We start from the raw sequence: 23,230 nt of genomic DNA, 5'->3' as shown, positions 1-23,230 counted from the left end.
CCGTTTTTTTTTTTCTTAGCATACTTTTTAAAAACATTGTACTTTGATCAAATCCTGTATTGAAAATTCATAATCTTCATCATCTCCTACCGATCGTCCAGTCGCTGAAAAGGAACCAAACCTCTGGCCGTTTGCTTCAAGGTTATCCTCGAACTTCTTTATGTCCCTCTTCAACACATTTTTTTTGGTGTGGCTGAAACTGATTCCTCAGGTTCCAGACAGGTTGCTAAAATATTTAAAGGGAAGCTTCACTGATTGATCTCCGTGTCTTATGGGATGTCGATCAGCCTGCAAAGACCTTAAAAGGTCTCTGGAACTTTTTCCTTGCGGAGAGGTTGACTTTTAACTCTTCCCTGTTGTCGAGTTTTTAAGGGTCAGCCTTTTTATTTGCCGTATTTAGAGTGCCTCCATGTTTATGAAAACACCAGTTGCAGAAACTTGGATAAATCTGCTGATAATAAACTGAATGGAGAAGGTTGTAGAATAAAACAATGTTTATTATGATATGTAGGGTAATGGGAATGTTTAGTGACTTTTTTTTTTCTTATTTTGTGTTGGGCACACTTCTGCTAATAGAGCTAACTTTTGCCTTAGCGCTTTAGCGTTTTTTGCTAACTTTAAAAAACGTTTAGCGCACTTAGCTTCTTTCAAACTGAAATTTTAAGTTCTAATTTTCTTCACTGTTTTGAAAATTGATCAAGTTTGATATATGTCAACTTAAGACTTCTTCAAGTAGTTTGATATCCATCTTTATGCTCTTAATTTGAAGTGGTTGAAGACCGTTTTCTCATTGTTTCCTCTCCTCACTTTCTCCACCCGTAACGGTGGAGCAAATTACATTTATTCTGTACCCAGAATGCATCATTGCACAACTACAGGCAGTAGTTAGATGGTGAAGAGTTTAACATCTACACATGTCCTATCTGCTTTCTGACCAAAGCACTACTTTGGTCGGTTAGCCAAAATTAGCAACAGAGTTAGCAATTCTGGACAACTGTAAACTTGAAACTATGAGTGAAATGTCTGTTCCAAAGAATCACTTCATAAAGCACAACCGTACTGTTAGTTCTGTAGTAACAAATTTGGCCACCAAGATATGTTATCAGGCATGTTTCCATTATAGATGTGTGCAAAACATTATCAATATTCTGCTAATCTTGGGGAAAAAAAAGCTTAGTTTTGCACTTGCGCAGTTAAAATCACACGTGAATAGCTTGGTTTAGGTTTTAGGTTTTGATAAGTCATTAAAGAACATGCACCGTGGTCCTCCAACTACTTCCTGTTGCCATTTTCTTCATGGTGACGGCGTCCGGTTATTGATTATGTGACTTGTGTGTAAATAGTGTTTCTGTTGCAGTTTTGCGAAATATACCAATTTTGATACGACCTGTAAAGATCTATCTCAACCTAGCGTCAAAACTTTTTATAGAAAACAGAGGTTTTTTTTTTCAAAAGCGGGGTGTTTCCATTAGGCAAATTTATATTTGTAATGTCAAATTGAGCATTTGTGTGGTCAATGGAAACGCAGCTATTGACACAAGGGGTATCAATATGGTTGAATTTAGCGCTTAACGTCTTTCATCAGTTCCTATGTTTATGTAGCAATCCTAAAGTTGCTTTAGGATTAGCACAAATAACATTTTATAGTAGCTAGTCGTCCTGCATTGCCTGTCTAGTTCTGATGAAGCTACAACAGCTTATCATACTATAATCAAGTATGCTATTCTGTTCAAATGCTCTTCTTCTCATTTCTACGCCTTCCATATCACAATATGAGAGGAAATCAAAGTTTACAACAAAGGGACACTATGCCTTTAAGAAACACCTCTCCAGCTGAGTAAAGTATGATTTCTTATTGATCACGTTGACCTGTTTCCCAGCCGCCCTTCCTTGTTCTTCAAGTGGATGAGAGATCCTCTCATGACGCATAAAATGAATCCCACGTCGGGTGTCACTCAGCAGAAAATGAGGTTGCAGAGCTCTGGCTGTGTCTTAAGAAGAATTTATGAGGACACAACAGCCACCCTGATGCATAATTTATGCGCAGATTAAGTGTGCAGTACATGTGGTACGCGTGAAAAGTGAATCAAACTCTGAGCGCTATTTATTTGTTAAGGACAATAAATGTCTGGGCTCAGCGTAATTACATGCTGCTTAATGGGGTTCTAAATTACAAATTATGGCAGCCAAAGGACACGCCGGTACTCCGCTTTCTGTACTCGTATGAAAGCTGCTGAAAAGCGCTTGGGTCCTATTGTGAAAAATCAGTGGGATCCACACCCCACTGTAATCGAGTCAATTCGTCCACAATCACTCACTCCACTCCAGGAGGCGGCGATAGAGCACTGCTGTGCAAATCACAAAAAAAAGTATTGTTTTTCATCGGAACTTAAAGCTGCAGGAAGTAACTTTTATCAAAAAACAGTTTTTTAACGTATTTGTTGACTCTGACACTATGTAGTGACATTATGCTATGAGACATAAAACCTGTAAAAAAAATTGTGCTCCTCTTTCTTCTCCTAGAGCTAGCTAGAAACGACCAATCAGAGGCAGGAGGCCTCTGATTGGGTCTCCTGGTACTGTCAGGAGACCCAATCTCCTGACAGTACCAGGAGGGTCCTGGTACTGCCAATCACCCTCTGTGTGGCGCTGCTTATCTCTCCTCACTCTCCTCTCTTGCTCTATGTTGCACTGGAGTTAGCATAGCCTGTTGTGAATGCTAAAGCTAGTTACTATGGCCACCAATGATGGCGGATAAAGGGTTTTCCTGCAGCAGTAAGTTGTTTCTCTGCCAGTAGCACATTTAGCAGCAAGTACACCACATTGATTGACAGTGTTAAGACTCTCCTCCTGGCTCTGATTGGTTGTAAAAGTTGATATTTTACAATGAAGGGAAGTGAATTTGGTTTCATCTAAGAAAAAAGAAAAGTTGACTTTTTATTTTTTTCTCTTTTTGCTACAAGAAGGAATTGACAGATGAGTGTGTTCAGTCCGCCATGCTGTCTGGAGGAAATTCGTACATCGAAATCCTCCGTAACTATTTTGTCTCTGAGCTGAAAATGTTCCTCATTGGATCAAAGAGGATGGAACGCTTCAGGCTGTAATCCTAAATCTCCAAACGCTCTCCAGAGGTGATGATCGTCATGACAGCAAACTGGGCTGATCCCAGTCATGCTTTAATATCAGCAGGTTGCCCTCGGACATAGCACAGCCAACAACACATGGTACCGCTCCGTCACTCTGCTGGATATCTAGACCTAGACTTTGACCTCCCACTCCAGTGACATGGACCAGACCACTGCCCTCTGCTGTTATTGGTACTTTCAGTCTTAAAGCTTTCACTCACACAAACAAACCGGTGCTCACATTGTTCTCTGCAAAGGATGGGTTTCACCAGTAAGGAGAGGCCGTCTGCTTTTTATCTCTCCAAGCTGTTTAAGAGCGTTACCATTTATGGTGGAGCTAATGGAAGGTGCGCGTCTGCCAAAAATGTGACGCGACGCCGTCTATTTACTTGGAAACCCGGCCTCTTTCTCTTACTTCTCATCCAAGCCTCCCTCCCCATCCCCATCCTCAAGCTCCCTGTCTTCACAGCCACTCTGACCCTGGAGGAGCAGCGCTGAGGCCAAAACAGATCGAGAAGAAAAGCCAAAGGTGTCAACGGATAGGCCACGCTAAAACGCATGCTTCCCGTTTTGAAAAATCGCCGCCAGTGTTATGACGGAAAGCTTTTTCGGCAACCGACATCAATATTGATCAAACACGGAGCAGTTACACGAGCACAAAGTGATCCAAATGCACTCCGGGTCACTCGGTTTACATTTCCCGCGGGCGGGCGGCTCTTCTGTCTGCGTGAACCCTGAAAGCAAATCCCTTTTTAAGACGGAGCAGAGGTGTTTGTCTTTAAACGTCGTAAGTGTGAGGAAACGCCGAGGCGCGATGGAGTTTGTTTGAGCGCTAAATGTGTTTGATCTTGCGGGTTTGCTTTCACAAGGGCGAAGGTGGCGAAGAGTTGAAGGGTGAAAGGAACAAAATGCGTTTGAACAACGAGGAGCGTTTTAGAGATGAAGGTAAATGAGATGAAGGAGGTTCATTTTCAATCTACACAAATGAAACATTTTCAATGAGAACCCTGTTTTTGTCTGAAATTGTGTGGAGTTTAAAGCGTTCGTCTGCATCCGGAATGGGTGTTTGAATTTTGCCCTAATGGGGTGATTGGCACGTCGGGAAGGGGTTTGTACTGTAACCAATGGATACCAGTTTGAATGTCCGCTCCGTCCGTCTGAGCCGTTGTGTCCTTTGGTGTAATGTGGCGCCAACTCATTTCTGTCAGTCTCCTACTAAATATTTTAGTTATCACAGCATTTAAAAACAGATATCATATGTTTGCAGCTCTAAAGCAGAGCTTGATGCCGTCTTTCCACATCCTGTCTCTACCTTCTTAACATTCTCTTTAGCAGCAGGAATCCATCCTGATGACTTTACTTCGAGTTTCGCCTCTTTTTGTCCTCTCTCTCTCTCTCTCTCTCTGTCTCTGTCTCTGTCTGTGTGTGTGTGTTTACCACATTAATGCCGCTCCAAACACCAAAACTAGACTCGCCTTTATTCAGGCAGGTCCTGGACCTGCACTTTTCCACGTGAACAAGCACTTTTCATTCCAGAACTCTAGAGGAAACCGTTTCCCCGTGCTGCTTTTCATTTGGCAGCAGCCAGACGAACTGGCTTTGTAAGAAAAATGGAGATTCGCCATCAGAAACATGGTGCCCGTTCTCCATTTTTGCCTCATCCTGTCACCAGGGAAACGCTCATTTGTTGCATATTTAGCAGTATTACAAGCCTGTCTATTAGTTCTGTTGGGGGAAAAAATGTAGGAGTGATAAACAGTTTAACATAAGGAAGGTCTTTTAAGAGGTTTGGGGAAAGCGGCTTTGGGTGTTAGGAATATAAATGCATTGATTATTGTACAGCCTGTCCATATGCATGTTAAACATCTATAACATTTGGAGAATTTTCTCTGCATATTGACACACGTCAAACCAAGAGAGACAGACGACAGACCCGTTCTCTTTCCTCGCTGCCTAAACCAGAGACAATATTTGTTTTGCTTTTCATCTGTCGACGCAAAGTTCAAAATCCGAAGACGCTGGCTGCCCTCCAAGGCTGGGCTAAGAAAAGAGTCTTAGTTCAACAATACTTACATGTAGAGAAGGCAAAACAATGTTTCCTAATCCGGGCTCCGGAGAGCGAGTGCTTTTCCAGCCCTGAAGGCCGTGAAATCAAAAAGGAAGAATCAATCGTGTGATCAAATAATGGATTCTGTTATTTGCTGCTTCAATGAAATGTCAAATTACACATCGCCTGTGGAGACAAAGTTCTTTTTTTTTTTTTTTTTTTACCCACTTCTGAGGTCAAGAAACCATTCCTTAACAGTTATTGTTTTTACTCCTGTTAGGATTTTTTTGGATTTTAGAAGGAATTGTCTCTGCTTAGATATAAATAAATGAAACTCATATTGAATATGAAAAACCGTCCACAAAGAGGATAAAAAATAACATTTTCTCAATATTTCAACTAGGGCATGAACTTTAATTTTGATAAATTAATCACATGAATTTTGACATGTTAAAAATTGAAATACAATAAATTATATTTGTTTTCTTTTTTCTACTTGCAAAGGTCCCAAACCGGAACCTTTGTGTTGTGTTTCTGGTACACTTGTAAATCTGACGCACAAGCTACACCCGCAAAACGACGATAGTTGAGAAATCTGCCTCTTTTGTTCCCGTGGGGTTAAATTTTGCTTTCCAAAAACGATCTGATGGGACGCTGGAAAAGACTGCTGTTGTATTCAAGTGGTGCTAAAATGAGTTAGCCTATCAGAGAAGCTATTCCAGACTAAAATGGCATCTCAGTGCTAAACATGTAGCAGCAGCACAGACATCCACAACGCAAGTAGCCATTCAGTTTTCAAGTGTTTCACAAAACCCCTGATCATTCCTAAAACTGCTTTGAAAGTAATGTTTTTAGAAAAGTGGTTTGTGGATGCTGACGTTAGGGAAGCTAGTGATGGGAAACGTCTATGCTACCGCTACATGTTTATCATGGAAATTCTAATTTAGTCTTGAATAGGTTCTGTGATAAGCTACGATTTTTAGCATAACTTGGAACACAACAGTAAGTTTTTCCAGCATGCCATTTGATACATTTTTTTTATATAATAAGCAAGACCCCCAGTGGGCGTCGTCATCCATCGCTTTGTATGCAGATAAATGTTGTACGTCGGATATACTAGCGTACCAGAAACGCACAACAAAGGTTCCAGCTTGTAATTTTTTTTTTTATTTTTGAATTTCATTGACTGAAATTCAGACATCACAGTGCAGACCCTTACAGCTAAATAGTTTAAATATTTAGTTTTAAAAACAAAAGGAACTCATTAGGCCTGCAGTGTCTAATGAAGGCTCTTTCAATGTGGCTTATAGGTTCCACCAGATTTTTCCACAGGATGTACACTACAAAAACATAAATGGAGTTAAAATTGTCCTTTCTTCACCTTCAACCTTTTTTTAACCAGGATAAACTCCATCAGATCAAAAACCTTTTACAATTTGTTACAAAACAAATGTCACCTGTTTCATCCACCCTAAAGTAACACTGAGTCACTGCTGTAGAGTTTTACCACCTCTGTGTGTGTGTGTGCGTGTGTGTGTGTGGTGTGTGTGTCTGTGTGTGTGTGTGTGTGTGTGTGTGTGTGTGTGTGTGTGTGTGTGTGTGTGTGTGTGTGTGTGTGTGTGTGTGTGTGTGTGTGTGTGTGTGTGTGCCCCGTGCCTCAAGATGTGCCCTGAACAAAAGACAGACAAATCTGGACACGCAGAGTGCTGCCGTTCCAGATCCTCGATTAGATTAGATCGCATCAGATTTGGCGACGTTACATTAGCGCTAACCAGATTATGCTATCCCTCATCCAGCACACTTTACCTGCTAATGCTCTCTGAGCCTCATTAGCCAGGAAACAGCCACCAAAGGAAGCAATTAGAAAATCAACAGCATCTTCATCACTCACACAATCACACAGTGGAGGCATTAATCTCCCTCCAGGTAGCAGCAGACGCCTCCTTCCCGGCTATTAGTCGCTAACAACGTTTGTCCTGCGCGACGGGCCGGGGGGTGGAGGGGGCTCGCGAGCCTTTTCTGTTTCGCTTCGCTTCCACGTCTCGTGTGGATGCGTGTGTGTCTGCGTGTGTGTTTGAGTGTGAGAGAGACTTTATTTTTTTTTTTTTACGGCACGGTGAGCTTCGAACGACGTCTGTATGAGGAATGTCCCAACACACGAGCCGAGGAGAAACAGTGGTGGGGGGGAAGAATAATGACCTGAAGCTCGGTGTCAGGGCCAGATGTCTGCCGTCCGAGTCTCAGCTCATAAACAGCGTAACGCTTGCTCTGGCTTATCCGCCGCATCCCGTTAGGCGGCGGGACGTGTGCACGACTGGGACCGTTCCTGGTGAGCGGATCTCCCTGATTGTGTTTATTCATGCAACATCAGAGGTTGTGTGTGTGCGTGTGTGTGTGTGTGTGTGTGTGTGTGTGTGTGTGTGGACATATTTTTACGTGAGGGCATTCATCTGGGGAGAACACACGGACATCTGAGCGGCCCTCGCATCCGTTTACCCTCTTAACCTTCCTTGATGACGCAGCGCGCGCCGGCGGCCGCGCTGATCAGAGCGGCGGAGGATGAATGGCCACGATGAGGCGGCGGGCGGGATCAGACAAAATAGAGGGGTTCGTCTGCGTCTGTGAACCCAGACAATGACGAAGAGGCGGGATGAAACGGAGGAAAGCTCGTCGTTCGCTGTGGGCAAATGAGTTGCCCGTTTTTTTTGTTTTTTTTTTGTTGTCTGTTTGGTTGTTAGCCTCTAATCTGCAGATCTTTTTGAGCAACACTGATGTGTTTGATGCTGCTTCAACGTACGGTGGTTCATAAAAGTGTCCTGCCCTTTGAAAATCTTCACACAGCCATAAAATTGAGTTTATTTCATCAGGTTTTTTTTTTTTATCTGGACAACAATCAGAAAATGGAAGGAAAATAAACGAGCTGAAACTCTGCAGAGGTTCGCCTCTCCTGCCTTTGCACATCGACAGCTCCTGTGGGAAACAAAAATGACTTCATCCCGAGCAACAAGCAGCACTTTCTCATTCAGACTCAGATGAACTTCACTTTAATTCACCAATTAGAGGACAATACAACAAACATTACAGACCAACAAAAGCAAAACCAACAAACACCAAATAGTGAGTGAAGCAAAGTTACAAGAGCAACGTTTAAGTTAAATTATGACCAACTATAGAAAGATGTAATAAATCAGAAATAAGAATAAGGGACAAGTGGTAAACTCAATCTGAACCACTTTGTCACAGTTGGACACATTTCTTCATCAATGTCACGGTGTGATTTTGATCTGGTGTGAACGGAACCCTCTGGAATTTGATTCAACCAGACTGGAATTTTTATATTTTTTCCCAGCTGTATGAGCTAAATAATGACTGAAATCAGCAATGGCGGTGTGTCATCGTCTCTGCTGCTCATGCGTTGGAGACAAAATGGTGCCTCGGCGGTTGAGGAGGAGCTGCTATTCAAGCAGCGGATGCTAATCTCAGCATCTCTCCTTCAGTGTGTGTACAAACGCAAGTGTTGAGTAATCCCCGCCTCAACAGTCACGGTGTGTTGTGATTAGTGGCAGCCCACCATGCTGGATTCACTGACACACGCGGTGTTTACGTTACATTACATTACCAGTTGAGCGCAAAACCATTATGAATGAAATATATATTTCGTGACAGAAATGTACAAAAGCAAGTTGGCATATTTTAAATGGTTTAATAGCTCCAAACTATTTTTCGCAGAATGCATGTCGTGTATTACGGGGTTGACAGCAGAAGTGATCCAGTGGCTCAGACAAACGTTGTCCAGCAAATTGACAATAAATTTACTCTAAACCACAATAGACGCAAAACATTTGACAAGCTAGCAAGCAATGGTATGTGAGCAGCTAGGTAGCAGTAGCCTCAACTGCTTCGAGTCAGAGAATGCGATGAAGACGTCTGCATGCGACTCAAACAACTCAAAAGATGATCATCCAACAAAATGACGATACATTTAGACTCAGCCGGGATAAATGCAAAAACCTAGCTTGCAAAGGTCTGGTAGCAAAGTACTGGTAGCCTCAACTGGCTTGAGTCACATGATGCAGTGAAGACGTCTGTGTGTGACTCAACAGACCAGAAGATGAACATCCTCTAAGAAACTAACGATAAATGCACACTTATACATGTTAGACGCAAAAAGCTAACTAGCAAAGGTCATGCTAGCAACTTGTTAATGATTGCATCAACTGCCTCGAGTCACAGAACGCAATGAAGAGAACTGAGCGCGACTCAACTCAGAAGAGGAAAGTTGTCCAACACATTGATGATAAATTTACACTTACCAATGATGTATGCAAAAAAGCTAGCAGTGGTATGCTAGCAGATAGTTCGCGGTAGCATCAACTGCCTGGAGTCATAAAATGCATTGAAGATATTTGTGTGCTACTCATACAGCTCAAAAGATAAACCTCGTCCATCAAAGTGACAGTAAACTTACACTTATCTATGAAAGATGCAAAAACCCAGCTAGCAAGGGTATGCTAGCAGCTAGTAAACTGCCTCGAGTCACAGAATGCGGCAATGTCTATGAGCGACTCAACCTTCTGCCTGACAACAAAGTCCCATGAGAATAATAAACTACGTAGAATATAAGAGATAAAATAGTCCTGACACAACAAAATGTAAGACCTCTGATAAACATATGACATTTTAAAAAATGTTTTCTAATGAATTTGACATTTTAAGGCCTTAATTTCAGATACACAGACACCCTGTTTAAAGTCGCATGTTCACACTTGTACACTGATGCACATTTCTTGATGGCTAGCGTGTGAGCCCTACAGGTCTCCGTCCCCTGTGCCTGGTCATGTGCAGTGTGTACGGTGCGCTGCTTGTGAGTTGTGCAATGATTGAACACAGATGAAAGGCCGCGTGAAGCCCGCCTTGCGCCGTCCGCAGGCGCACAGCGGCGTTCCCGCCGGCTCTGTTCTCCTTGTCGATAATTACAGACACTCGCTACAGAAGTCTGATTTCCATAGCTTGTCGTATTTGGATGTGCCGCGCCTTTTATCTCGGGGATCATGTTCTGTATCTCTCTGTCTGTGTGTTCTCGCTGCCTGTTTGCCTCAAACACTCACACACACACACACACACACACACACACACACACACACACGCACGCACACACACACACACACACACACGCACGCAGACGCAGCCATACACAGAGTCTGTTTGATGGAGATGTGAGTGGCAGTTGAGATCTCCGGTGAGCTCTGAGCAGCACCGGCGCTGTGATCGACAAAAAGGTCGGGTGTATTTATTGTATGCAAGGGAAAGAAACCCGGCCGGATCTGTCCTGTTTGAAAAGTACGAAGTCGCTGCCGTGTGTCCTGGTGTGTGTGGTGTGTGTGTGTGTGTGTGCGTGTGACACAGCGGGTGTTGTTTTTTGGTCGTTTCACCAGGAATCTTACATGGTGTGAGAAAGTCTGAAATTTGGTATAAGTGCTTTCCAGGTTTGCTTGTTTGTTGTTTTTTTTAAGTATGACTGTAGAAAATGTAGATTAATATAAACATGTTGTTCCCAAATGTTTTTTTTAGTTGTCTACATATTGAGTTTTTCTTTCCCTGTTCCTTTTATCCACTAAACATTCTTCATTAAACATTTTCTTTCAAATGTACCTTCTGGCCTCCCTTAGTCTCCTCATCCTGTCCATCATTGGTCATCATTTCTTCAATTCTTTCATTTGTTTTATCCCTCATCTTTTTTCCTTCACTGGGAGATCTTCCATTAATTATTTCCTACCCTCTTTCTTTCTGGAGTCTCTCTTTCTTCCTTCTTGTCCTCCCTATCTTCCCTATCCTTTATGGTTTTCCATTTTCTTTCTTTGTGTTTTTCCTTCTGCTCATCTGCTTTTTCTTTTTTTTCAATCTTTCCTCCATTTCCCTTTCTTTTTTTTTCTGCTTTCATCAATTCCTCCTCTCCTTTTTTGGGTCATAATTCCTTTCTTGCATTTTTCATTTCTCCCTTCCATCCTTCTTTCCTTCATTTCCTTATTTTTCATGATCCTTCTTCCCTGCATCCATCCTTTCATGTATCCTTGTATCCATTTTCTCGTGTCCTTTCTTTCCATCCTTAAACCAACTTCTTTCTGTCTGTCTCTGCATGTCCTTGTTGCCATACCGACTGCCCTCAGAAATGATCATCTCTCCGTTTACGTGTGTCCCTCTTATATGTGGCTTCCAACCATAATTTCATCTGTAATTGATCCACGAGTGAATAAAGTTTCGGAAGGGTTTTTTTTCCCCCAGCAATTCTCTCGTCCGACATCGTTCCGTTCTTCTCTTCAGTTCAGGTGAAATATTTCAGGGCGCACTAAACAGCTGCTTGCCTTGCCTCTGTCTGTGCAGCCTGAAGAGTTGACCAACGCCCTGGAGATCAGCAACATCGTCTTCACCAGCCTCTTCTCCCTGGAGATGCTGCTGAAGGTCTTGGTGTACGGGCCGTTCGGCTACATCAAGAACCCCTACAACATCTTTGACGGCATCATAGTGGTGATCAGGTACGGACCAAACCGCGCGACATCTGGCGATGATCGAAAGATCAGAACGGATCGGTCCTTGTCCTTACAAGAGAGTAAGCGTGTGTCTGGTGCTTTTTGTGTTTTCCCCGCAGCGTTTGGGAGATCGTCGGCCAGCAGGGCGGCGGCCTGTCCGTGCTGAGAACCTTCCGGTTGATGCGCGTCCTGAAGCTGGTGCGCTTCATGCCGGCCCTGCAGAGGCAGCTGGTGGTGCTGATGAAGACCATGGACAACGTGGCCACCTTCTGCATGCTGCTCATGCTCTTCATCTTCATCTTCAGGTAGGCGGAGGTCGGAGGTCGTTCGATTGACGGCTGCCACGATAGCTGCTTTGTAATTCCACCGCGACATCCCAGTGGTATTAAATGACAGTGGAGAAAGGCACCAAAGTCATCTTCTATGATTTAGTTGTCACTTGTCATTTTCCGTCCTGTTGGGATTTAAAATGGAGTTTCTTTGCACTTAGCGGCTGTAAACACAAAATAAAGACAAAAAGACTTCATTAGTAACTTGAATGACATGAATCTGGTTCTTCCATTCGACATTAACCAGCATAAAATTCAAACTTTTGCTTGACTTTAGAAAGAATACAGGATGTCTGTGCTGCTATAGCTTTAAGAATCATTACTATGACTTTATTTTCAGCTTTGTTTGGGGTTGTAGGAACAAAAATAGATGGACAAAATATGCCAGTGACCCCCTGTAGTCATGGGGGTCAAGGACCACATCTGCCTGAGAATGTTTAAAATGTGTGAATACTTCAGACCCGTTCCAAAAATGTCTCCAGCTGCTTATTTTAATAGTCCAAACATCAAATATGTCTTAATATTTAGCTAATATCTAAAGTCTCCTCTATCTTTGCTCCTGGGGCTACAGCCAGTCAGCAAGAAGGAAAATAAATGGCGCTTCCGGATTGGTTCCTTTGAAAACACCAGGCAATAGGATGTCAAGCAACATTTGCATCTACCGTATTTCAACTTCCTAAGCTGCATTTTCTATCTGAGTATTTTTGATCATTTATATGGAAATTCATCTAATTCATCCGACATTTTGTACCAAAAGAGACAACATAAGAAATGTTGTCACCGTGGCAAAAATTCTGTTGTTTTCTCTCTGCTTTTGGTTTTTCCTCAACTTGAACCCACTTCTCTACATATTTCATATTTCATAAGTCTTAGGTAAGCAGAATAGTTAGTGTGGATCTTTATTATCTAATCCTCCTTTTTTTTTTGCATCCCTAATAACCAGCTGCACTTCCCGTTCTTTTAAAAAATAATTTTTTAGTCAACAAAGAAATCAATTTCCTGCTGAAAGAAAACAACGACAGGCAGACGGATTCTGTGATGTATTATGTTTTACACTTTGAGGATTTCTAGGTGTTTGGCTCGGAACTACAATATTTTTTTGTCTTTTAATCGTATTTGAGAGCTAAGGTGAAGGTTTCTGGAACCGTGTGGTGCGTAACGCACACGCGCGACACGCTCCAGAACACGGCCGTTCACACGGAGACACGGCGTTCCGGCTGCTCTTGTGTACGCGCACGTAAACAGAGCTCCATTTGAGCGAGCAGCTGCCAGGCTGAGCCAGCGTTGCATTGATCCCTGGGCTCTAGTTGAGCTCCGCTGTCTGTTTTTTTTTTCTCAATAAAAGGCAGACTGCACAGCGGAGCCTCTGCTGTGTCATAATAATAACACCCACAATTACTTGTCTGATGTAGCGTGGCCTCTCTGTTCTCCGCAGCTTTTGTTTCACCGCCGTCTTTTTCACCGGCCGATCCACGCGGCGAACGTTACGGCAGACAGACGACAGACGACCGTCTCCTCTTCTAGTCTGAATCTGCATGTGCTGAATATCCAAGCTAATCAACTTTAATGTATTTTTTGTTAAATTTGCACCACAATTCTTAGTGTTTTTATTAAGACTTTTTTGTGATAAACGGACAAAAATGAGTTTAGCATAAAATGTAAGAGCTGGAGCAGAAGGTCACCTCCCACGAGTGTTATGTGACCTTTGGGGAGAGAAAAATAGAGAAATACCAACAAATTGAATTTTGTTTTTAAAGACCTACTTTTTTACTCGTATTTCTAGATTTTTTTTTTGTTTTAAAGAAAACATTAAAAAAAAGTTGGAGAAAAAAATTGAATATACACACCTTTTCTTCTGTGGGATGTGGATATTTTTGAAAAATGATAATAAAAAAAAAACTTCAAACCTAAAGGCAAAGAAAGATCTACTAAACATTTCTTTCATAGAAATTCAATGCGCATGAATAATTATATTTAAGAATGTTAAATTTGTTCTGTATCGGTTTCAGGCAATTTGACAATTTGAAAATAAATTTGCTTAAAACATTATTATTTTATTTTGATTAAAATTAGTTTATTTCGCAAAACTCCAATGAAAACGCTCGAGTTACACAGTCAACAACCATAGCTCACTATGTTTTGGACAAGACGAAGAAGAACCTTCTACAGGCCCCATCGTCCTGCAGGGGCCCCATCGGACCCCAGCGTCCTGCAGCGGCCCAATCGTCCTGCAGCGGCCCCAGCGTCCTGCAGCGGCCCCAGCGTCCTGCAGCGGCCCCATCGTCCTGCAGCGGCCCCAGCGTCCTGCAGCGGCCCCATCGTCCTGCAGCGGCCCCATCGTCCTGCAGCGGCCCCATCGTCCTGCAGCGGCCCCAGCGTCCTGCAGCGGCCCCATCGTCCTGCAGCGGCCCCATCGTCCTGCAGCGGCCCCAGCGTCCTGCAGCGGCCCCATCGTCCTGCAGCGGCCCCATCGTCCTGCAGCGGCCCCATCGTCCTGCAGCGACCCCAGCGTCCTGCAGCGGCCCCATCGTCCTGCAGCGGCCCCATCGTCCTGCAGCGGCCCCAGCGTCCTGCAGCGGCCCCATCGTCCTGCAGCGGCCCCATCGTCCTGCAGCGGCCCCAGCGTCCTGCAGCGGCCCCATCGTCCTGCAGCGGCCCCATCGTCCTGCAGCGGCCCCATCGTCCTGCAGCGACCCCAGCGTCCTGCAGCGGCCCCATCGTCCTGCAGCGGCCCCATCGTCCTGCAGCGGCCCCAGCGTCCTGCAGCGGCCCCATCGTCCTGCAGCGGCCCCATCGTCCTGCAGCGGCCCCATCGTCCTGCAGCGGCCCCAGCGTCCTGCAGCGGCCCCATCGTCCTGCAGCGGCCCCAGCGTCCTGCAGCGGCCCCATCGTCCTGCAGCGGCCCCATCGTCCTGCAGCGGCCCCAGCGTCCTGCAGCGGCCCCAGCGTCCTGCAGCGGCCCCAGCGTCCTGCAGCGGCCCCATCGTCCTGCAGCGGCCCCAGCGTCCTGCAGCGGCCCCAGCGTCCTGTAGGGCAGCAGTACTGATGCTTCATGGATGGTCACGCTGTCCATGGTGCTGAACTCAACCAGGAGCTCCAGTCCCATCCAGTCTGTCACAGAGACTTGGGAACTCCGGGGACATTCAACTATATTGGAGAATTGTAGTTAAAGTTTCAAAATCTAACATTCAGGTGACTTTTTTTTTTTTTTTTTTACAAAATCCCAAACGGGATAAACAAAAACGTCCAACATTTTTGCGCTGAAAGGACGAGCCAGAGATCATTTCCAGCCAGTGAAATCCCTCCGTTTATTTGTCCTGAATCTACTATGGGCGTCTGATGTAAATATTTGTCCTCTGTCTTCCTGTTTGTGTTTGTCCCGTTTTCCTCCTCAGCATCCTGGGGATGCATCTGTTCGGCTGCAAGTTTGGCTCTGAGAGGGACGGAGACACGCTGCCGGACAGAAAAAACTTCGACTCCCTCCTTTGGGCCATAGTGACCGTGTTTCAGGTGAGGCCGTTTTCCCATGCGGTTCGGTCGGGACGCTCCTTGAAACATCCAGAATCTTATCTTGTGCCTCTGGCTTTGAGCTTCTTGATGACTGGCAAAACTTTTGTAGAAAGTGCTAAATTCTTAGCTGCAGATTCAGATTTATGGATGGGAGGCCATTTTTCTTCAAGGCGACGTTGTCTGCATATATATCTTTTGAAGTTCACCATGACTGAAATGAGTGTTTTAACCCAGTAAAGAGGGACAGATGTGCAGCAGAATGAGCTCAAACTGCTGCTAAAAATGTTGGAACTGGAATAAATATGTTCTGGGCGTCTCAAACTGAGGCCTTCAGTTGTACATGTGACTCAGCTTTACAACAATTACAACAGTTTTCACCAAAAAGGTGACGTCTGGATGCCCAGGGTTTAGACATTGTTCATGTTCTTGACACTAGTCAGTCATTTAGCCTTAGCTCTGCGCCTTCGGGTCATTTCTGCTTGTAATATATCAATATCGAATATGTAATGAGGAACTTTTAAACAGGCCGTTTTCAACTCTGGAACAATCGGTCAGCTTTAAGTCGAAGCTCAGAACTCGTTTCTTTAGAGTCTTTTAATACCATGTAACGTAGAGGCTTCTCTTCTTTTTATTGTTTTTATTGTGTTTTTTTTTTTTTTCTTGTAATGTGATTTTTACTCTAAACTGTTTAGTTGGTTGTTGTTGAGCACTATGTAAATCAATAAATCAATCGATCAACCAAAGGTGACAGGTGTAGACTTCAGTCGGCTGAAGGAAAAGCTGCCTAGGAGTTCAGACTTAATGCTGATAGTCAAATCAGTTGTGTTTTTATGCAGTGGAGCAACACAAAGTGGTGCCTGATTGTTGGGTTACGGAAGAGCAACACACAGTTTTTATATTTTTCCCACAAAATCTTAAAGTCTTTTGTCTTTAGAGCTAGATTTCACCGCAGTACCAGACACAAGTCTTTGCAAATATAGACAGTGAGACTGTTTTCCCATTAATTTTTTTGAAGTTAGCTAAAGTTCAGTTAGACTGAACAGAGGTCATCCGCAAGCAGACATTTTCAGACCCTGTCTTGGATTTAGACGTGCACTTTAACTGGACCATTTCCAACACCTGAATACAACTTCGTTCAAAATGACTTTACATGGAAAAATCCCAGTAAAAGACACCAAAGTTTGCGGTTTTTGTTACAAGCACCAACACAGGCAAACGTAGCTGAAACTCTTCCGGTTTGACTTTTTAAATCCTCTTCTCCTTCCATGTATAGATCCTGACCCAGGAGGACTGGAACAAGGTGCTGTACAACGGCATGGCCTCCACGTCTCCGGTAGCGGCGCTTTACTTCATCGCCCTCATGACCTTTGGGAACTACGTCCTCTTCAACTTGCTGGTGGCCATCCTAGTCGAAGGCTTCCAGACCGAGGTAAAAACTGCATGTGCGGTTTAAATTACCGAGCCCAGAAAGAATGCGAAGGAAACTTTATGCTCACAGCTAACAGCGTTCAGGTCAGAATAACCCAGCTCGGTTCCAAGTTCTTCACTTTTCCCAGGAAAACCTGTGTTGGAGATTAATACTTTGGCACAAGTCGGCGGTAATGGATAAGTGTTTATAGCTGCAAACAGATGAGACCTTCTTGCACTTTTTGCAGTTGGATGTAAGATATAAGATCGATGGTTGCTTCATTTTTTTTTTTTTTTTCCATTTTTTTGCTTCATGTCTGTTATTCCATCAGCCTTGTCGCCTTCCACTCATTAATCCTTTGTTATTGTTCTGCTTGTTTTCCAATGCCGTGAAGTTGCAACACGTCATGAGAGAACTATGTTGACCAGACGAGATCCCACGGCGCCCAAATCCACACTTTTACATAAGGCTTTCATGCACTTATATTCTATTTATTTATTTATTTTTTTTTTATTTTTGTTGTCAGTAAACTTTAGCCTCACTTTCATAAATCACTTTAAATGCCAGACAAACAGCTATGATGTATTACGAAGCGTGGCGCTTTCCTTGTGAGAAAGACTGTAAAGAGCAAAATGAGAGGAGAAAAAGATGTCTGACTAAAGTTTGATGCAATCAAATAAGACAGCTGTGGGAAGGAACTATGTTTAAAAAAGAAAAAGGGAAAACTCATTCAGAGGCCTTTGCCGTTTTCTCTCTCCATTAGCTAGCAAAAACTTCCCCAAACAGTAATATTTCATTGCCTTGTGTTGTAGATTTTTCAAAGTATTAGATTCCATTTGGACTTTATTGCAGCTTACAAATGTGAATAAAATATATTTGAGTTTTAAGGTAGAACTTAAATTTAAAAAAAGAAAAAAGCACAGACACCTTCATGTACACTCAAACATCTAAGTGTGAGAATCTCCATGGTTCCCTCAGGGAAGAGCTGTTGCCTTAACTCTCCCTTACTTCTTTTTTTTTTTCATCTTAACATCTTTTTCTGCAAACACTAAGTTTATTTTTAGTCAGCCAAACTTTCCTTGCGTCAGGGTTGCTAGGTAACGGGTAACTTGAATGACGTGGGCCACAGCCAGGAGATGTGCTCAACTGTGGTGCCAAGACACGCACACACCGCCACACTCTGTAAAGATGTTACTTTTAATCTTCATTTTGCTTCTTTTCTTCATTAGATCCACCCTTTTCCTGCTATATATGGCACAACTAGCCTCCAACCTCCATCTAAGTACATGCTCATTTTACCTACCATTTTTTCGTCAGTATCTTTCTGTTTCAGGCTCTAGCAGTGTGCCCATGTGACTGTACAGTATCCAATGCAACAAGTGCAACCTTGCTGACTTATGTCTTTTTGGTGATTTTTATATTTTTAACCCCAGAGAGAACATTGAATTAATCATTTCACACCCAGGCATATTCTTGCAGTATCCACATTCAATGCGAATGAATACGTTTGGTTAAGATTTTGACAAGACAAACAACACTCATCTTTTACTATGGTACTAAAATTGAATTCCATTCAGTTTTGAATAAATGTACCTTTCTGAGTACATACTCAATATAGAAAAACAAATGAAAAAAAAAAGTCCATATAAGTGGAAACTGGTGGCACAGTTATTGGTACCCAGGCTTTTGTTACTTTGTACAATTTGGTCAATAGGACAGAATCTCCTAAAACATTTCACTAGGTTGTGCTGGTCTAAGATTCTTATTGTATGAACACAAATATTAAAAATAAATAAATAAATACATAAATTATGCACTTTTTAGACCTGAGGAGTCAAAGCAACACGAAGGCCAATCATGACTGTACAATTAATTTCTCTTTTTGCCCCAAAGACGCAAATGTGTGGGGCCTTAACATTTCGGAAAACTCACCCAAAATTGTTCCCCAGATTAAATTAAAGGTCTTTAACACTTTGCAGCCTTAGCACAAAGCTCAGGAGGAGTGCGGTAAGTGATGGTTGGACAGCAAAGAAGCAGGTGGCAGGAGTGTGCCATCAGGCCATCGGTTCACGAAACGACATACAAAAAAAAAAAAAAATCTGAAAAGCACACGTCGCATAGAGTAAACAGCTTGTGGGGTCCAAATGACATCATCCAGAAAAGGGTGTTAATAGCATCAAACATGGACCAGGCCAATTTGCCCTACAGCACCCCCTGAACTGAGATAGACCAAACCGAATATTGTAGAGATCTCAAATTTGGTATGTTTTAGATCCCCTCAAATCAAGAAAAAGTCTGTCCCAAAATGTGTAGGGAGGCGGCCATTTTGAATCAAAGGGCAATTTTGGCCCATTTTTTACATTTACAAACCCCAAACTTTAATGAACTCACTCACTTACTAGGGATTTTGAGCTGTCGGCTTCATTTTCTTCCCTTACATTTCATTGGTGTAATTTGGCTGATATATAATCAAAATCTGCTGGTATTTAAAAGACTTGATCATGCAGTGCTCAGTAAAAACGGCGTCCAGGAAAGATTCAGGCTTACAGCATCTCAGATCCATGACTTTAAGTAACATAAGGTACGAGGTTCTTTCCCACAAGTCCATTCATCATTTTCGCCACGAAAAGGCAAAAAGCTCCATCTTATGTGAGATTGCATCTGATAGAAAAGATTGCTTTCTGCCGACATCACTCCCAAACAACCGGTTGCCATATAGATGGACTTTAATGGTTGCTACTGGTAATTTGTAACCTCAAGCTTCCACTTCTTACAGTATCTGACAGTTTTGGGATTTTTACATTTTTTTACCTTTCCTAGCATTCTGATTGTGTGCTGCCGCCAACAAAATCTTGGTCCTGGTCCAGTATTGTGGCCAGTTGATAACATGAATGAGCTTCTGTACATTTCTAGTTAGAAGTACCGAGGAAATAACATCAACCTAAATAAGTATAAGGTACCAAAAAATGCTTTAGTTTAATTTTTTTTAAAGGAATTGGTTAGGTTAGGTTAGGGTACCAACAATTGCTCCACCAGTGTTTTTCCCAAAAACCTTTCAATGTGAGATTATACCAAGATAATAAAGGATTGATTTTTATCTCCAGAAGCTGTTTCTATATGCACAACATTAAATGAGACTCCTTGTCTTACAAGCCTCCACATTCATTAAACATCACACAGGTTAACTCTAGAGTACGACATGGCTATGCTGTTTCTATGCTGCCCTCACTTCTCATGCTTCCACAAGTGGCTTTACTGGCCCTGGCCGTCTACTTGGATTTGTTCTCTAGCAGGATGAAGTCAACATTTTCCAACATGTTGAATCATCTTTATTGTTCTCCCCTCTGCTCTCGTCCACCGCTGTGGCTCCACTCCTCTCCTCCGTGCCTCCTCTCCCCTTCTTCTTCTTCTCTCCGGCCACTTCCGCTAAAAGGAAATTTCCAAGCGGGAGGACTTGCATGCCCAGCTGAGCCTAATTCAACTGCCTGTAGACTCAGGGGTATGTACAGCTCTGCCTCTCCTCCCTTCCCTCTCTTCATTTAATCAACTAACCATCCTGCCCAGTCCCCCTCCACCCTCCCTCACCCGTCCCTCTTCACCCTTTCCTCCCCTCATCATTCCCTACGGCGGCTTTGCAGCGACGCTGTAGACCTCTCGACTGCCGGTTTCCACTCATGACAGAATGATGAATAACATCATGGAGGCCATTTTGCATCGTTAATTTGACAGGTTAATATTTAGCAGACATTAATGTAGATATTAACATGCAGCTCTAAGCCACGCTTAGCCACGAGTGCCTTCAGGGGACCGCTTAGCCTTATTGGAAAACAAAACCTTTCTAACTTGTTCTCGGTGATATTGAGCAGTGCAGGATTTAGTTTCAAATTCTTTTTTTCTTTTTTTCCAAAAGTTTCGAAAATCTTTGTGCCTGCCAGTCCAATCCAGTAGAGTACTGAATGGGAGCTTTTCCAAGGCCTTTGAATGGACGCTGCTCTCTCTTGGGTGTATAAATCAGTCGAAAAGATGAGCAACTGTAAAGATGAGCAAATAATTGGCTCTTTGATAAGAAGGCAAAACGCAGCGATTCCCTAGGAGGGTTTCGGTCCAAGACACAGAGTCTAATTAGGACTAATAACACAAGTGAGGATATGGGGAAAAATATTATTGATCATTTCTCATTTAAAGTCATAGTTTTGAAGCAGAGGTTGACCGATTCACAGGTCAAGTCTCTTTTTGGGCCAAAGCTTCTAAATTTCAATCTCAAAATTTTATTTTGAAATGAACGTTCTGGAGAGCCGGCTGTTAGTTTTCTCCACTTTGTCATCCTTTATGCACAAAGTTAAGAAATAGCAAGTCGAGGGCTACACTTAGTCCTATCGGATAATGTCTAAAGTTATTCTCCTTATATTCTCTGTTGTCTGTGTTGTACCAAGTACATCAGTGTGAAAAGGTTTTCACTTAAAACATTATATTTAACTAGTTTTTACTACTTAGAAAATGAAATTCCAAACATAAATATCTCTTAAAATGAGAAGGTTTTCAACAAAAAAGTTGAATCCCATGATAAGTCTTTGGTTCTGTCTATACCATCTCCCACCTCATCCTGAAGAACCTCCTCTGGTTGGCTGTGGTGGTTCAACGATGCTCTACTGGTACTAAGCGACCTAAAGTATGCCATGGAAATATCCCTTTATAGTGCCGTCAGCCTGAACCAAACCCAGATAAATCAATGCTTCTATATTCTTCACACCAAATTCTGACTGTAGTATAAATGTCATCTGGACTCCAGACTCATCAGACCAGAGTTTCATAGCCCATCTGCTAACCAGAGGTCAGTCGCATTTTCAGTCATCTCAAACCACTCTGACTCTGACATCGAGATGTTTCCATCCACATTCTGGATATTTGCTCTTTCTTTGGACCATTGTCCATAAACCTGATGGAACGTTGTGTGTTAAAATCACAATAGATCCTCCTCTAGAGGTTAAAAATCACGTTTACCACGTCTTGATTCTTAAAGGCACTGAGCTGCTGCTGCCATGTGTTTGACAGAAATATAATAGTGGTGACAGAGCGCAGAAGCAATTTCCAGTCGGCCATCTTTCCAGACGCAGGAGGCAAATCTCCCATCAGGCTGTCGGAGCATGTTTCCCATCATCTGCCCGTCCTCTAACCTGCTCTGCATGGCTCCCTTACTGCTGCTGAGACTAACTGAACTTCTGAGCTCACCTGAACTCAGAAGAGATAACCAAGTCTCCAACACTTGCTGTGTGACTTGCTTTGTTCTCCCTTATAAACAGACTCCATATCAAGCCTCATGTTGAACGCTCAACTCCGGGCAACGCTTTCTTCCGACTGTCATCTTTGTTCAAATTCTGTGCTGGCAATGGCAAAAATCTTCCTGTTTCAAACTCCTGTGGAGGAGAGTACGAAATGTGGTGTGGGATCTTTTTTTAAATGTATTTATGTTTTGGGAAGCCCCCCTATCAAAATGAGATAAACTCAAAAACTCAACCAGTTCAGAAGAAGACGGCTCATAAATCCAGTTTCCCAGAGCTGCCCAGTGCTCTCACAGAGATGAGACCATAACTTTAGGATTTTCCTCTTGTTCTTTAAGATTTCTCTGCTACGTGAGATCAATCTGATATCGCAGCATTTCCATTTACAAACTGCGCAAATTGGAATTATGAAAGTGTTGAATGGAAGCACCCTAATTAGAAAAAAAAGGTATTTCTATATAAAGTTTTTGCACTAGGATAAGTTGCTTTTTCAGCCGTATCAAAATTAATGTATTGCTTGAAATGCTTTTGTCACGCGATTGCCAGCCAGACGTTACGACTGGCAGAATAGACGAAGAAGATGACAGGAAGTGCTAGGAGGCTGATGGTGCGCCATTTTTAAAAATGATTTATAACGTGAAAAAACATATTTTATGGAAACAACGCAACACTGTATTTTAGTTAGAAAGTGTTTTTTTTGTTTTGTTTTTTTTACATTAGCTGAATATCAAAAAAGTTTATATTTGTAATGGAAACGCAGTTACTGAAGGATTTGAGTGAACACAGAGTGCTGTTCAACAAGGGCCGCTGTCATTAGGGTTGCAGCCAGCGATTTGTTTAGTAATTGATTATTCTGACAATCAATCTGGTTTAAAAATAATTACTTCGTCCATATTTTTCATATTTTTTTCCTTCAATATTAGAAATAAATTAACAAAAATGCAGATACACATAATCCAGTTACTTTTTAAGTAAGAAAATAAACAAAGTTAGTGTTGTACTTGT

The 23,230-nt window shown here is 42.7% G+C and overlaps 1 protein-coding gene and 1 long non-coding RNA gene across 2 annotated transcripts in view; one reads left to right on the top strand and one right to left on the bottom strand.

Annotated features, from left to right (window-relative positions):
- Positions 1-23,230, top strand: part of cacna1g (calcium channel, voltage-dependent, T type, alpha 1G subunit) — a 272,134-nt gene that overhangs the window by 167,404 nt on the left and 81,500 nt on the right. The window contains exons 11-15 of the mRNA XM_081600550.1: positions 11,554-11,705; positions 11,819-12,004; positions 15,424-15,538; positions 16,812-16,967; positions 20,380-20,445. Coding sequence (XP_081456676.1) covers positions 11,554-11,705; positions 11,819-12,004; positions 15,424-15,538; positions 16,812-16,967; positions 20,380-20,445 — 675 coding nt within the window. The remainder of the gene's footprint in view (positions 1-11,553; positions 11,706-11,818; positions 12,005-15,423; positions 15,539-16,811; positions 16,968-20,379; positions 20,446-23,230) is intronic.
- On the bottom strand, positions 8,013-11,289 carry LOC145549094 (uncharacterized). The gene is made up of 2 exons (XR_014085044.1): positions 9,486-11,289; positions 8,013-8,142 (listed from the first exon to the last, which is right to left on the bottom strand). It is a non-coding gene; the product is annotated as an uncharacterized LOC145549094 (long non-coding RNA).

This window comes from Poecilia reticulata, chromosome 19 (genome assembly GCF_904066995.2).
Source record: "Poecilia reticulata chromosome 19, P_reticulata-male-v2, whole genome shotgun sequence".
NCBI classification, from domain to species: Eukaryota; Metazoa; Chordata; class Actinopteri; order Cyprinodontiformes; family Poeciliidae; genus Poecilia; species Poecilia reticulata.
Note: the sequence above shows the minus strand (reverse complement) of the source record. Positions and strands in the feature narration are given on the sequence as shown.